This window comes from Falco biarmicus, chromosome 5 (assembly GCF_023638135.1).
Source record: "Falco biarmicus isolate bFalBia1 chromosome 5, bFalBia1.pri, whole genome shotgun sequence".
NCBI classification, from domain to species: Eukaryota; Metazoa; Chordata; class Aves; order Falconiformes; family Falconidae; genus Falco; species Falco biarmicus.
Window position 1 is genome coordinate 37,972,146 of NC_079292.1, and position 16,544 is coordinate 37,988,689.

A 16,544-nucleotide genomic window follows, 5' to 3' on the forward strand; every position below is an offset into this window, starting at 1 on the left:
AGAATGAGTCATGTTATTTCATGGGATGCTTGACAAAACACATTTGAAATACTTTTGTCTCTCCCAATGTCAGTCTTTATGAACATGCCAAAATAAACATGATCGTGTTCAACTGTCATTCATTTCTCCCACCCCAGCAGGAAGAACTCCTGGAAATATTTTAGGACGTTATAGTATGGAAGTTGCTTCTGAGTTTGCCCAGCTTTTAGAGTTTATTACTAACATGCAAGGTTTGCCAAGAAGGAACAGGATTTTATTTCTGTGGTTTCGCAAGTGTTTTGGTGAGGGCAGTAAGCCAAGAGAGAAACTGGTGATTCCAGCACACAGCAATCCTACTTAATTGCTGTGAGAAAGGCTTCTAGAAAACTCTTAATTGTATCACTGTTTGTATAAGTTTCAGTCATTTAAAGACAGTATCTAAAAATACCAGAAAACCTAACTAGTGGAAATACACTATCAATCACAACTTAAATGACCAAGAATGGTAAGCAACTGGCAGCCAGATCCTTTGTAAGCCACTTCTTTATCTACAGGATTACCAACAATTACAAAGACAGGTTATATTTCTTTGGAAACACAGCGCTTTCTAGAAGCCAATCTTTTATCAAGTTTATACCATGTATTAACAGCCACTCTTAATGGGTTCATAATTACGTAGGAGAAACAGTTAGACTAAATTGTGAGAAGCCAGGTCTTTTTCTTCTTATAGCAAGGCAATCCAGCTTAATTGTGGTCTTCATCAGCAGGAAATACCTCTGATAATCAAAGCAGTGGAGTTATACATTCTGCATACAAATCAAGGTATGTAAAATACTGCATAATTAGCAATCTGTCTACCTGATGTTACAATTGGCATTCTTGACTCAAGACAGGCTCGGTTCTGTGCAGAATTCCCTTTCCTACAGATAGTACGTGTACTTATAAGAGGCCTCAAGCCCTTGTTTTGTGCTCTGGAAAGCTGTACTTTGCCATTCCAGTCTTGAACCAGCGGGGTAACTGCAAAAGCAGAGCATGCATTCTCCTCTCAGTATTAAACAACTGAATTGATTCTTCATCTTCTCACTGACAGTAGCTAATATCTACTCCTGTCTAGATGCGGCATGCAGGGGATAAACTACCTTTTTCACCAGTGGCTTAACTGCTTCCCTTCTTTTAAACCAGCTTCCTCTACCACTGCTAAGACCTATTCTCTGATTTCTTGCACCTCTCACTGCTTTTCTTCACTCTGTGTCATCCTTTTTTGCCAAGGTTCCTTTTGTTGTCTTGCTCATTTCTGGATCCAAATAGGCCACAGAGTCGAAAATTTTTCCAAATGAGAAAAAATTAGAAAGTAAAAACAGGAGAACTACAATCTCCCCTACAAGTTTGACAGTGGAATAAGGAAATAATTGAAATACCAGCAATGTTCCTAATGTGTTAGGAACCTACTTTTATCTGCAAGATGTTCTGCTCTCTTTGCTCCATTAGCACTGAAAATAGGAGACAAGAAAAAAATTCTAGCGATAGTTCCAGTTAGACTGAAGCAGGTGAATCTGAAGTGTTAAGAACTGGTTAAGTACAGATGAAATGTAAATTGCATCACTTTGAACTCCAAGAGCAGGCAAACAGCTTCGATGTGAAATTCTGATAAAACTTTGGCACGTCTTGGCCTCCCTTAAACCGTAATTGCCACATGAGTTTGGAAATTTACAATTTACTTAGAAATGAACACATTAATAGCAGCATGTTTCTTCTACTGATGACCAAGAAACACACTGAACTGTTTTTCAGATTTTGACTTGTATACCATTAAAATTTTTTAGGAGCTGCAGCCTCTTTTATAAGAATCCAGGCTGACTGATAAAAATTGCTCTCAGCTGTTTTTTACAGTTCCTTGAAATCCTACAGGAATGCCAAGGGATTTGCTGACTACAAGTAGAAGAACACTGCTCCAGATCACTGCCCTGCAGTTTTGTAGCTTCTATGGAAAGATTCTACTGAATTACAGTAATCACATTACACTACTGCAGCTACTCAAGCTTCCTCTAACCCTCTAAGTACTAGTGTACTGCTCATCAGATGGCTACTTCAGATCCTCAGTATGGAAATTTATGGTAAATTTCGTGTAAGGTCCACCTCTAAGCAGGGGTCATCAACTCAATGCTGAGTTGTGATAGTTGCACTTCAGACTCTGCTGAACTGAGCATGTTTGCATTGTATTGCAACTGCATGGTGCTTCAGATAAAATGGGTGCACGATAGTCACAGGAAACTGATATTAAGACATACAATTCAGATTATTTGGATTTAGATTACTTGTTTTCTGAGTATCTTCTAAGCACATAGAATGCAAGCTCGCAAAAATCCTTGTGTTCTGAAACGTAGCTTATTCCAGATCTCGAGCAGCTACTGTGAATATTGTCCACTGTTAAAAACACTGGGGTTTAGTTTGCTATGTTTAGGTTTGGGGTTTTTTTTTTTGGTTTGGTTTTTTACACAGAAGGGATGCAAGAAAATTGCAAAAAACACAGAAGTGCTCTTGCATGATACATATTCCAGAACTGGACAGTATAATTACACAAATGAGTGTTACTTAGCAGTACAGTTGCACGGGCTTTTGAATTCCTTCAGGAGAAGGAACCCACATAGTACGCTGATATTTAAAGACAGAAAACGGGATAATACACCACCTCTGGTATGCCGATGATGTGTATACAGTAACACTGCTCAGCCGAACACACTGCAGATAATAGCACACAATCACTTCTGATGTACAAGAACAGCAACGGATCCCTTTGACTACATTTCAGAAAAAACACTGAAGTGGTTTGTTGTACATGTAGCATCACAAACATGCAATGTTATATTTCTGCCATCTTTTGGAGTTGACAAGTTTCAGCAGATCTTGAGAAATCAGGTAAGCTCCAAGTAGATTCATGTTTAAGGCCTGGTGTTTAGAATGTGCAGCTGTAACTGCAGGTAATGAATGCTCCTGCAGCAGAAATTCTGTAAGGTATGTCCAGGACTAAAAAGAAATGAAACGAAGCAATTTTGATACCTGAATTTAAAGGGGAAATAAACTACTACGAAACATTTCTAAGAAAGAGTTTTCTATTTTTACCTTGAATAAACACTTTTATTCCAGTGTTTAATTAGCTTTATGGCCACTCTCTTGGAAATGAAATGTCAATCAAGTAAATAGTTCACATTTTCAAAACAAGCACTTACCAGGATATATCTTAGTGATTGTGCTAAACCTGGCAATTTTGCTATAATCATACTTTCCTTCTTTCATCTACATAACAAATTACCCCCTACCATACAGCTTTCATTCTTCTCTTTTCTTCAAACACAACTGTTGTTATCATGCTGGATTTTAACAAGTTCACATGCTTAAACATATTCTTCTATAAAAAAATTATCAGGTCACACACCAACATGGAAACTGTAAAAATAGTAATAAAATTGTTGTAATCCTTACAGACTATCATCCTGCTAAGTCAACAACCTCTGAAAATTGTTAAGGATGGAGGGCTATACATAGCTCTTGGCCAACCTAGTGCAATTCCGTTGACTTCAAAAGGAATGCATCCGCCCTGTGAGTTTACTTTTGAATAAAAGCTTCCTTGGAAGGTTAATGGAAATTAAGCTTTCAATCTATTCTAGATTTTCAAAAGGGACAATTTATCCTTTATCACTGGGCAAAAATGAATTTTCCAAGGTATTAATGAATTTCTGTCTCATCCATGCTTTGAAGTTCCGATACCATTCTATAAGCTTTTTCCTCCTTTGAATCTTTTCTTGTAAGCTCATTTTTTTTTCTTTCTCTAGAACAGCAGGAAGCTCTTTCCAGTTTTTAATAAAGATAAATGGAGCCCCCATGGTTTTTAATAATTGTAATGGAGCACTGTGGTACACTGATGAATTTCCACAATCACCCGATGTCATTACATCTTCTATAACAGGTAGAGATCCATATGAACAAGCTTCATAAATTCTGTAGCATTCTGTATTTATTCCCACTGGGCACAATGTCAAATCACTCTGCAGCAAGGCATCTTGATAGTTTTTGAAACTTTCATTTGTTTCTTGAGGCTGCCACCTAGGAAAGTAAAAGGGTTGAAAATTAATATTTTTCCCACAGGCACTGCAATGAGAGATATGTTTTAATGTCAATTACTTATAAAACTGAAAATGCTGTCAATGTAGGGATTTTATATTACACAGACAATCAATGGGGTTTTACTTCTAGTCTTAACTATTCTTAAAGAGTTTTCTAAAAATTTATTGAAAATGTCACTGTTAAAAATAGATTGTAACACTTTTTAGATATGGTCCTTTTAGGAAATTATTAATACTTACAAGTTTAAGATGCAAATTGAAACACCATTTTAAATCTCCAAGATTTGGATGATGCATATGTCAATTTACTTCACAGCACAGTTCAGACATAAGACATTCAGGGAGACACTCAATGGACTTTTTCATGATTTTTTTTTTTTTTGCCTCAAATACTTTAAATCAGTAGAGGTTTGCTCTTCAAAAGAAAGGATGCAAAGGAATCCATTAACCTGAATCTATCTGCCTGAAATGCCTCAGAATGTCTGTGAGATAAAAGTTTATGTCACAGATACAATCCATCTCCTGAAATTCTTCATCAGGGCAGCTGAGGTCTTCCTAAGCACAGCTGTGCCCGCTGTCAAGTATTTTACAGGTGTTGCTTGGCAAAATTAAGAAAAAACAATCACAATCCTATTCCTGCTAATCAAAAGATCTGTTCTGCCTACTTGAAATAAAAAGCCATGCTGTACAAATTAAATCCACTCTTTGGTATGGAACACAACAAAATACAGCTTTTTCTTCTATTAAGACATTAATATACCCTAGGTGCAAGACAAGTACTTCTTCTTCCATCATAATCAAATGTATATAAAAGAAAAAACAGACGGTCTTTATATACAGTATATTGTAGAAATTCTATTTAAAATACATATGTATTTTAAAATGTGCTTTATGTAAAATATAGCAACAGAAAGGCTGTTATATTATGAAGACCTACACAAAGGGTCTCAGCAATGTTGTCTGGTTTAATTATGACTGGTTACCTTTATTTGTATTATTTTTTAACACTCAAGAAAGGATTGGTAATAATGAACCAGGCAAGTCTGAATATTTTCATGAGGTAAATCAAAGTCTTACTGTTCTCTGGCTGCAATCCAGCAAAGTTTGTCAAGCCCATCCTGTTTCAGAATTTCCATTAGGTTTTCCCTAGAAGAGTTCTTATAAACTGTTCCTAAGAAATTACACAGATATGATCTTGGATCGCGTAGCATCGACCAGCTGGGTTCTACAACTGGAAAATTTCTGTAGCTGTAAAAATAACATATACATTACACAAGTATACTTTTTATGTCCAAGAAAACACATTTTGCACCATTTCATCTTTACTGCAGCAGATTCCAAAACTAAAACCACCTACTTGTTGCCAATCCACATCTATAAACACAGACAAACCCACAAGCAAACCAGTGCAAGCCCCGTCCTAAAAGTTGGATTTCCTTTGCCCCTACCACTCTCCGAAGAGACTTTCCAAAATATTTATGTCTTTATATTTATATATATTTATCTTTATTTTATTTATGTCTTTATATTTATATATATTTATAGCAGAGACATAATTTGTGCATATTAGAAAACATCTTTGAGAAACATGCTTTTTCAAAAGCAGCTGTTGTTGATGCAACCGCTAGTATTAACTGAAATGGCCAGGTTAATGGTAATGATGGAGTTCATGTCTCAGCTACCTTAAATTTCTGGGCATGCTTATGAACTGAAATTACCATTGGTAACCTCTCAAAGGAAAATCTCACTTCTGTCCTAAAGAGCGTGTCATACAAGCTATTTAACTGGTCTTTTGGGACTCAACAAAACAAAGGCAAAGTCCTGTGATTCAATGTAAACTGAACGCCATCCCTTTAGAAAGGTTTTTGCCACATCAGGCATTTTTCTTCTTTTGACTGATTCCTCAAATCTTATTACATCCCTTATTTTGGTCAGCATGACAGGCATTGAAACACTGCTTCAGCTGAAGGACCAGCACTAACTTTTTCATTACATAAAGGTAGCATTTTTTCTGGAACAGATGGATGTCTGCTCCTTTGCAGTCTCAAGTTAAGACAGATATTCCTTCTAATATTATTAATTTTGATGGATCACTATTCTTCTACTTCCCTGTCGTTCAGGGGGTTTTTTTGTAAGAAAAGCGATACCCTGATCTCAATTCTTTACTGGTTTCAAATGCAGTCTCTGCTTTTAATTCAGTGATTTCTTCATTGCCATTAATGGTTCTGAAGACATACTCAATTTCTTCAACTTCCCAAATTTTGATGGAACAGCCCCTTCCTCGTTCTTCTGCATGATGAATGTTAATTCACTTACTTTCAGAAAACCATTTTTTCTTTATGCCAAATATTTTGAGAGCTGTAACATGAGGTAAAAAAAGTGCCACCAGTACCATCCCCTTCCTTTCCTAAACAAGCAGTGGTTGGAACTTGATTATATAAAAACCTTTTAAGTCCCGTGTTGCTGGTACATATTACATCAGCAGTTATGGTAAACCTCAAGAGCAAATCTACTGAAGAAAAACATAAATAAACAGAAAACCCCACCAGACATGGGTGCTTTTTTTTTTTTTTTAAAGCTCCCTAAATCCTAGCATTATTCTCCTGTTATCACTTTTATTGCTAAATGTAGTTTCCAAAGATTCCAAAGCTCAATTTAGAAAATCATTAATAGGATCATGTTCTACAATTTATTTACTATGACTTTTTGGGGTATCAGCAGTAACATTCAGACATATTTTCCATACCTCATCCATAACAATTAAGTTTCAATTGTAATTTGTGTCTATAGCACTTACGTAGCTACTCCTAAAGGCCACTGGAAAATATCTTCTTCATTTACCAATGCGTAGTCATAAGTAACAAAGAGTAGATTTACAAATCCTCCATTTCTTTTCAGGTATGGTTGAATCCACTCATTGTTGCACTGCTCATTCCCAAGCAGCACAACCACCACATGCTGTATTTTGCGAGTCTGAATTAATGTTTGTGCGTAATGCAACCACTGAGTGGCGTACGTGATCTTTGCTTTTTCTCTTCCATTCAGAACTAGCACAACATTTTCAGCTTCAACTGAGAAGTAGCCAGGAACTACAGATGGACCAGTGATGAAGCTGTGAAAACCAAAATAAAACAGTAAACACCCTGAAGACAAATTATTGACATCCTTACTATACAGTCTCTACTCCAGAGATTTTTTTTCTTCAGTAAACACAATATACTGCAAAGTAACTGTGCAACTGTAACCATTTCTGTTGTCAGTTATTTAGAACTTGACACAGGAATAAAGCTGCCTTTCTCTTTATTCAGGAAAAAGAGGATTGATACTTAAATGAAAATAAGGTATTTTGTCAACAAAACAGAATTACTACCATATCCAAACCTCAAAATGTGGGTAAATTGATTAACTTCAAAAAAAGTATGTACATTGATGTTCACTGAAGGTCAAACATTTTCCTAATTTCAGTAACAACCAATGAATACTGTAAACCAGGTATCATTATGAGGGACAGTTAGCTGGTCTGGCATACTACATTAATTTTGGCTAAATGAAGGTTAAACTAAAAAAACACTGCGTCATCTGATACTGAGTAGAATCTATAACACAAGAGGTACCTATCTAAATGTAAACTTAACATTGCTTGTGTGACCCTGGTCAAACTTGAGGCTCTGATACAATCTAGTAAGCACAAACATTTTAGGTAGGAAATTGCATTTCTAGATCTTGCACAATGTATTTAACTGCTAATTTAACAATCAGGTAACTGCTGTGTTCAGAGACTGACTGAACTCAAAGGATGAGCGATTACACAGCTTGGGGAAGACTGGAAAGGAAAACAAATCTAGCAATTTTTTTTTTTCCTCAAGTCAATTAAGTGTTAGTTTTTGAGGTCTGCTGCATTATTACAGTTTCTCAGCTACCAGCAAAACCTAATTTAGAGTGAGCATGAGTTTTAACTAATTTAGAATGACCATGACTTTTAACTCACAAAGTGCCAAGCTGACAGCCAGTTTCAGTTCAAGTGTGCTTAGAAAAGAAAATTCACAAGCAAAAAGCAAAAGCAAAAGCTCTAAGAGCTACTCCAGTGAGGTTATCTGAAGCAGACTGACCTTTGGCAAGCATATTGTAGACCTGAGTTAAACTGACACGCTGCTGGCTTGGTGGGAGTGGCATATTTTGGAGCCAAGACCTATGAGACTCATGATTTGGAATCAGGACTTCTAATATATTAAATGTAAGTCAGGTCAAGACTTAAACCCAAACTTTTAACAGACAATGAAAAACAACTCCACTCAGTTTAACAGATAATGAGAAAAGAACCACTGGGATTCATAAGAGAAAACACCTTGAGCATCACAATGACTAAAATAGTGAAGAGGATATATTAAATATCATCAATATATGAAAAACCAAATATATGAAAAAACTACAGAACTGGAGGGACAACAGTTTAAAAAGAGTTTAAAAGGGGGTGACAAAGCCATAGTAGGAAAGATTCCAACAGCTAGCTCATTCTCTTCAGCAAGAAATACAAGGTGAAACACCACAAGCATTATACTGAATGGAGAATTTGGACCTGGATGGCATTCACTTGAGAGTTCTGAAGGAACACAAACACAAAATTGCAGAACTGCTGGCAAAGGTGTGCAGCTGTCATTATGAAGAGACACTATGCCTTATAAGAAGGGGTCTGCCAGCATCACTCATCACTCCCATCTACAAAAACAGCTTGAGAGGACTCTGGAACAGACCAATCAGTATGAATTCCCTCTCTGGAACAGTCTGTAATAAATAGTAAGATCACTGGGTATTATCAAAAGGTATGATCACTGATCACACACATGGATAAACAGTGTTGGAAATGAGTGCTCCTGTCTCACTAATCTGATGGAGATCTAAGAGTATGTCAATAAGAATACGGACAAAGGGGATCCAGTAGAATAGTGTATTTGGATTTTCAAAGAGCTTCACCAAAGGCTGTTAAGGGAACTAAATTGCCACAAGCTATCCTTGGTGGAATCCTTTGGCAGGTAAAGAAATCTTTGCTGATTAACTTTGTTGACCAGCATGCTTTCATTCTGGCATCAATCAAGGTGGTTGCAATATGCATAAGGAGGACAGAAGAACGAGATTTAAGAACTGATGAACAACTGAGGTTCACAGAGACTGGGGAAAGGCAGCACTGAATATTTATAAAATAGAGAGGGTGTGACTCTCAGTGGAACATAAATTTATTAATGTTCTTAACGGTAAGAAGTTTGGCACTACCTGCTCTACATCATCCTCCTAGATGATGGGAGGGAAGGATGTGAATTGCTTCAGGCCAAGGAAAGTGCAAAACCCTGCTTTCCTACTTCTTGTACGAATATGCCAACATGCCACTAAAATCCACAGCTATGAAGTTCCTTCTCCACTCGTGTTTTTAAATGAATGTCCCTGCACTTCATGCAGAAGTGATACTTTTAGTATTCTTTAGGCAACTTCTTTGGTAGAAACTTGAAGCCATCACAGATCTGTATTACTCTTCATCATATATGTATATGAAATGGGCTTACTCATGCATCTGTGTTCAAGATATTTTGGCATTTTTGCACCTTTAGCTTTGACATTCTTTAAAACCATTCACCAGAGCTCTGTTTTAACAATCATCACACTTGCCACAAACAACTGCACAGTAGTACATATCCTCCATGTCACCTCAGTTAGTTCCTTCTAGCCTCATGTAGTAATCAAATGGAGATAAATTACCTTAGCCAAGCAATAAAGCCAACAATTCTAGAAAACTTTATAACCAGTGAGCAGCCAAAATCATGTCCTAGATCTTCCACACAAAAAAATTACAAAATAACATTTCCAATTTGAGTAAAAAGTAGAACTTCATCTATTTATTTCAGGATCCTAATATTTAAAATAACATATTAATGTATTTTCTATACTTTGAACAACTTCCTACTAGTTTGTCAAATTTTAACTTCTGTTATGCTGGTGCCAAACTTAAACTTTATCTTTTTATATGATCTAGCATCCAAGTTGAAGTTTAAATAAAGACTCTATTATCCCTGACTCCTCTAAACATAACCAGAAGATTTTTAAATGCTAATACAGAAGTCTTTCTTCGAGAGATGAATACCCTAAGGAACAATGTGAGGTTATTGCTCATCTGAAACAGGTGCATCAGAGAGAAAATAACCATAATCAGTCAAGTGACAGCCTCATCAAGTGCAGCAAATTATTTTCACATTAGAAACATGAAAAGCGAGGGTTTGAAAAAAACCTTCGTGTCCACACCAAGAAGACAATCTATTTGGCAGAGTGTAATTGATTTCTATAGCTTCCAAGATTTTAATTCTGTAAACAAAAAAGGCTTTTCCCACCAAGACAACACTACAGGCACTGGTCCCTATTCAAAGAAAGTATTGTACCCTTTGTACAAATTCGTGAATGGAAAGCTCTATTGCTCTGTCAAGGAGACTACCAAGATTGCAGCAGCATCATTCATAGCCGATTCCCTAATCTTGTAGAATCAGGTTGTATATGCAAACAAGAAATATGGCTATTTTTTTTTAAAGAGTATGTAATTTTATCTATTTCTTTATATCTAAGACAGACCCGTTAATAATTGCTATGTTTAAATCAAGCCTACCTGTCTTTCTGGAAAACATTTTTTAATCCCTTATGAATGTGATATAGGCATTATTGGAAAGATTCTATGGCCTGGACCATGTACACAGTCAGGTACACAGATAAACAGTTCAAAGTGATAAAAACCTTCTGTGATCACTTTAAAAAAACCCTTTAAATTCAGAGTCACGTATTTACTTCAAACATTATCTGCAAATTTCAACTATAAGCCTGTCTTATTGCGAGAGGAAAAAACACCTTTCTGACACAAAGTATTTTTCAAAGTTAAATTGACTTTAGCACATAATTCATGGTTTAAAAGAAAACTTTTTTAACAGATGGGTCTTGGTGCAAGTGACTAAATATTGTAGAAGACCTACTACTGCAGACTGGCAAACTGGCTGAATAGAAGAAAAGTCCTTCACCTTTCACTGTATCTTTACAGAAAGTGTTAAAAATGGTATTAAACAGGACCTTAAAGAAAAGTTCTGTATCAGCCACTAAATAATATAAAATCTTTGACAACAGTCTTAAAACATTCATAATCAAAGATGAAAATCCATTTTTAAATCAAGCAATGCTTCAAGAGTAACCTTCCTCTACATAAAAAATTTTACTTTGCAAATAAAATAGTTAACCAGATGCTAGATCTCACAAATTGCTTTTGTTACAAATAGAAACACATTATGGTTTCGCTACAATCCTATTTATCAATGAATGAGTGAAGTCCCTTTTCCCTGAATACAACAGAAAGCAAACAGCAGACATCTATCTGCCTCACAACACCACGCTTCTTTCAGTTAACTATGAGCCACAAACCCCAATTCTTACATGTTTCTCAGGGCTGTAGTTCACCCCCTTTCTGAGGTCTCTTTGGGGCCCTCCCTCTCAGCATTGGCAAACCTTTCCACATTTCTTTCAAACACATAAATCTTCAAAAAAAACCAGCAGATGAAATTGCTCCCTAGTTTTCTGGGTTTCAAACACGACATGTTTCTGCTAGAATTTGCTGGTTTTATCAAGGATGTCGCCATGAATAAATTTAAAGGTTCTCTGTGATAATTTTGAATGAGAAACTGTGTGCATATTCCAGAATTATCAAAACACAACAAAATTAAAGTATTTGCAACTGATATTAAAATAACTGCAACTTTGAGGCAGACAAAATAATGCAACCGTGCATCCTATCATGTTCATTAACCTTCCATTGCATCACGTGTTACAAGTTAATGCAACTGAAGTCAACATCATGCAGCTAGTACCTGAAATACATTTTTCCTGCTTTTTGGCTTCCTTCTCTCCACTGTGCAGTCACATCAGCTGGCTCAAGGTGCCCTCCAATAATATGTTGCCAAAGGTAAAGACCTACATAAATGAAGATACGATGTAGAATTTGAATGCACAGATCTTGCCTACTTTGCACTCAAGCAAATAAAAAAAAAGTACCTCTGGGAAATGAAAAAGCGTAAGTGTTAAGAACTCAGGAAAGAAATGTCAGCGCTTCCTATATAATATAGACAGTGCTTCCTAAATTCTATATGACTTCGAATCAGTTAAGATGAATTTTTCGTACATCAGGGCATTTAAAAAGATTGTTTGGCTGTCAGAATATCAGTAGATGAAGATATGGTATACCACTTCTGTTAGTATCTTTCTTAAAAATGCGCAAATATTAATCAGTATTTTAAGGACAAGCATACTTCTCCTAAGCTTTTGTGAAACATCAAATTTTTGTGATGGAATGCATCACCATGTACCATACCAATTCTACAATGCTACACAGAAGTTCAACTGAAGCTGGAAATTTTACATTTCCAAAGAAGTTAAAACAAGTATGCCTTCAGCAGTAGTTAAAAAAGCTTGAGAGGACCTTGGCCCCCAGTTTATGTAGACAGAAAACTCAGTGTCATCTGCAAGTTCACCAGTGGCAGCAGTACTGCAGTACAAAAAATGGCTTACTTCTCATTGTGAGATGCTTTATTTCACACAGTGTGACAAAACCAAATATTCTGGTTTAGCTAAATATGAGGCCTGCCCTTGTGTTGTATTGTAAGCTAGATTGGTATAAAAACTAAGTGTTTCTCTGCCATTTGAGCCATTTTCTTCCACAGATGTACAAAACTGCCTTGAAAAGAACCAACACAAAGTGGAGTCTAACTACATTTTTACTTGTATTAATTAAATCTGAGTAACAGCTACCACTTCCTTAATGTTCCTGATACCCATATTATTTAATCATACACACAAATTTTAGTCACTAAAGAAGCAGAGAAAAGTGCCGTATCAGAAAGGTTAAGTGATCAGCAGACATTGATTACATCTCCTTACCAATTGCTGCTTTGCCCCAAATCTGTACTCTAAGACTGGTTTGGTCTAGATGAGATCTTGCATTTTTTATCATCTTAAGATTAGCTTCATATTTCTGCTGAGAAGCAACCAGTTCATTTTTCTCGTCCTCTTCCCATGGATTCCACTCCTCATTTCCCAAGGCAACATGATCTAAGAAACCCAAAAGCGGAATTTACATTAAAAAGAAGGGATTTACAACTCCAGAAAAATGACGGGTTTTCTTGAACTCCTCATTTCAAGCAGCACCTGACAACCCTCCCGCCGCCTGACAGCCTCCCGCCGCCCCGCGCCCGGCGCAGCACCCCCTCCGCCGGGCCCGCGGCCCGGGGCCTTCCGACAAGGCCGCCGCCGGCGCAGGCCCAGCAGCGGCGAGCGGAGGCCCCGGCCCCGCTTTCCCTAAGGGGCTGCCTCCGGGCCAGCCCGCCGCGGCGCTCCCGAGCAGAGGGGCTGGGACACGCCGCGCTGCTCTGGGCCTGGCCCGGGCTGTGCAGACCGGGGACAACACCGGGGGGAGGCGGCGCGGAGCCGCTCCGCCCCGCCGGGGGCGCCGGGGCCTTCCCTGGCGCAGGCAGGAGCTGGCGATCCGGCCGCCCCCCATCAATCCGCCGCCCCCAGTCCCAGCCGCTGCGCCGCGGGTCGCGGCCAGGCCGGCCCGCCCCCGGCAGGGTCGCTCGGAGCGGCCCCGCCGCCGCTCTCACCTCGCGAGCCGCGGCGGTCCCGGTGCGGCGGGCGGGGGGCGGCCAGGCGGCGGGGCCGGAGGAAGACGGTGTAGGCCGCGTAGAGGGAGAAGAGGCCGTAAGCGACGATCAAGGCGGAGCACAGCCGCTTGCGAGAGCCCCGCATCCCGCCCGGCGCGGGCAGAGGCCCCGGCGGGGGGTGCCGTCAGGCGGCGGCGGCGGGAGGGGCCTGCGCCCGCGGCCCTGGGCTGCCTCCCCCGCTGTAGAGGCTTAGAGCCCGCGTACCACGGCCTGCCTCTGCCTCTGCCGCGGCAGCGCCCGCTGGGCATTGCTGTTACCGCCCCAGGCGCACGGTGAATGCATGAAGACGGCTGTCCCGTGGCGACCGAGAGCTCCCGGCCTTGTCCTTCCCCGCTGGTGCCGGCGCGGGGTGTCCGGGCGGTGCTGGGGCCTCCTGGCCGCTCGCCTTCGTGAGGGCCTCCAGCGGCTTTCGGAGGTGCAGAATCGGCACGCAGTAAGGTCGGTTCAGGAGCACCCAACACCTTCAGGCTGTCACACGGACATAAATACACGTCACCTTTGGCGTTTTATATATGCGGTGATGGCGTGGGCTGGAGCTCCTGCCATCCGTACCAGCGGCTTGGTGCTGGGCTGCGGGAGGAAGGGGGGTCCTGGCCAGCAGCCGCCTGCTGCAGGGCTGTGTGATGGAGCTGTGTGATGGAGCTGTGTGGTGGTGCTGTGTGGTGGAGCTGTGTGGTGGAGCTGTGTGGTGGAGCTGTGTGGTGGAGCTGTGTGGTGGAGCTGTGTGGTGGTGCTGTGTGGTGGTGCTGTGTGATGGAGCTGTGTGATGGAGCTGTGTGATGGAGCTGTGTGCTGGTGCTGTGTGATGGAGCTCTGTAGCTGGGCTGTTAGCCGGTAGGTGACCAGCACTGTCAAGCCATGGAAGTTTTACGTAACGGGGAAAGCTGTGGGCCGACCAAGCGGAGTTGTGTTGCGTAGTAAGACAGTTGAAGGTCTTGGTAGGCTATCCATGAGTCCTTTCTCAGGGTAGATGTTAGAACTTATGTGAAGCCTCTACCAGCCTGTTCTCAAACACCATGATCCTAATGGTAGCCAAAAGCACAATGACCTTCACCAACCTGGAGGAGAGAGGGAGTCTAAAACTCTACAGATTATAACACAACGTACAAGCCTGCAGCCTGCTCTAAATCTGAGTGTTTTTTTCTTGGATCAATTTTTACCCTTAGCAACGCTAAACTTTGCTCTGCCTCTGACCTAAGAGTTATTTGATGGACCTCTGCTTGCTCCAAAGTAAAATGTAACTAGTTGCCTTAGCACACCTTCTGAAACAAGCTTAAAGTCAGCCCACTGGCAAATTGTAAATCCAATTTAATGACTTCCTACAGTCACTGAACTACAAATTTGATGACCCACAGTGGCAGCAACGAGTCCTTTAGTTTGACACCCCTTCCTGATTGTCTGCATTAGCCTGAGTCACCACTTTCTTCCAGCTCAGGTCTTAATCCTAAATGTGACCCTGATTTCACAGAACCATAGAATTATAGAATGGTTCGGATTGGAGAGTTGGAAGGGACCATTAAGGATCTAGTCCAACCCCCTGCTGTGGGCAGGGACATGATTTGCTAGACCATGTTGCTCAAAGCCCCATCCAACCTGGCCTTGAACACTTCCAGGGATGGGCCATCCACAACTTCTCTGGGCAACCTGTTCCAGTGTCTCACCACCATCACTGTAAAAATTTCCTTCCTTATGTCCAATATCAGTTTAAAACCATTGCCCCTTGGCCTGTTGCTGCAGGCATGGTAAAAAGTTTTTTCTCCATCTTTCTTATAAGCCCTCTTTATACATTGAAATCAATATACTCATTCCTGTTAGGCATCATGGCCACTTTACTTTGGTTATAGTGATTTATAATTTTATGGGAAAAGGGCACCAGATAAACACTTTCAAAATGAAGACTGAGCTTCTCTCTTGCCTTTCTAGCTTAGTGCGTCGGTGTGAATACACAGTGAAGTGGTACAGTTACAAACTTGAAGGTCAGAGACACGATGTCTATAGTTGATACTAAACTATTTTCAACTTCAACTGCAGTCTGTTTTCTAGATTGTATCGTAACTGGATCTGTGTACTTAGTTGCAAAAGCTCATAGAAAACCTTTTTGCAAAGACTTCAATTTAAAACAGAATATGATAATGAAAATATGACAGAGAGCCAAAAGGAAAGAAGAGGGTAATAGAGGTGAGTTAAGAAGGGCAAAGAAGAAAGTAAAATGTTAAATATTGTGGGAAGACAGGTTTCCTTTTGCACAGCTTGCCCACTTTGAATGATGATTAGAAAGTTCTCTCTTCTCCCCATACAGATGCAGTTAATTTCTCTTAAAAATGACAGATGAGTCTTGAAAAGAAAAAGTCAAGAAGGATCAATCTAAGAAGAATTATAGAGCATTTTATAGTGTGTCTTGAAAGTCTTCATTTGAATGTGTGCGTTTCAATAAAAAATGCAGAAAGTTAATGTGATTCGCAACAGTAGTGATCATTGCTCAGCGGATCTTTCACAATAGTGATGACACAGTCATCTTATTTACAGCGGATGAGAAAGGCATACCAACTGAAATGCGGTAAACAGTATCAATCAAAGCCTTAGAACAACTGTACTAAATGGCGATGTCTGATTGTTTGGAAAGAAATTCAAATGCAGAAGTGAAAAAGTGTGAGAAGGAAGAGCATACACTTCCTAAGCATAATATTTTGATCTTATATTTCCTACCCATATTAAT

The 16,544-nt window shown here is 39.7% G+C and overlaps 1 protein-coding gene across 3 annotated transcripts in view; it reads right to left on the reverse strand.

Annotated features, from left to right (window-relative positions):
* Window positions 1–231: 231 nt before the first annotated feature.
* Window positions 232–16,544, reverse strand: part of RXYLT1 (ribitol xylosyltransferase 1) — a 17,596-nt gene continuing 1,283 nt past the window's right edge. The window contains exons 1-6 of one of the 3 annotated variants that reach the window (XM_056341089.1): window positions 13,769–16,544; window positions 13,050–13,220; window positions 11,984–12,086; window positions 6,898–7,212; window positions 5,178–5,348; window positions 232–4,080 (exon numbers count right to left, since the gene is read on the reverse strand). The exon at window positions 13,769–16,544 is cut by the window's right edge and continues 110 nt beyond it. In XM_056341089.1, coding sequence (XP_056197064.1) covers window positions 3,663–4,080; window positions 5,178–5,348; window positions 6,898–7,212; window positions 11,984–12,086; window positions 13,050–13,220; window positions 13,769–13,913 — 1,323 coding nt within the window. In that variant the 5' untranslated portion in view covers window positions 13,914–16,544 and the 3' untranslated portion in view covers window positions 232–3,662. Of the gene's footprint in view, window positions 4,081–5,177; window positions 5,349–6,545; window positions 6,611–6,897; window positions 7,213–11,983; window positions 12,087–13,049; window positions 13,221–13,768 lie in introns of those variants that run through there. The other 2 variants (XM_056341090.1, XM_056341091.1) reach the window with 2 other exon arrangements.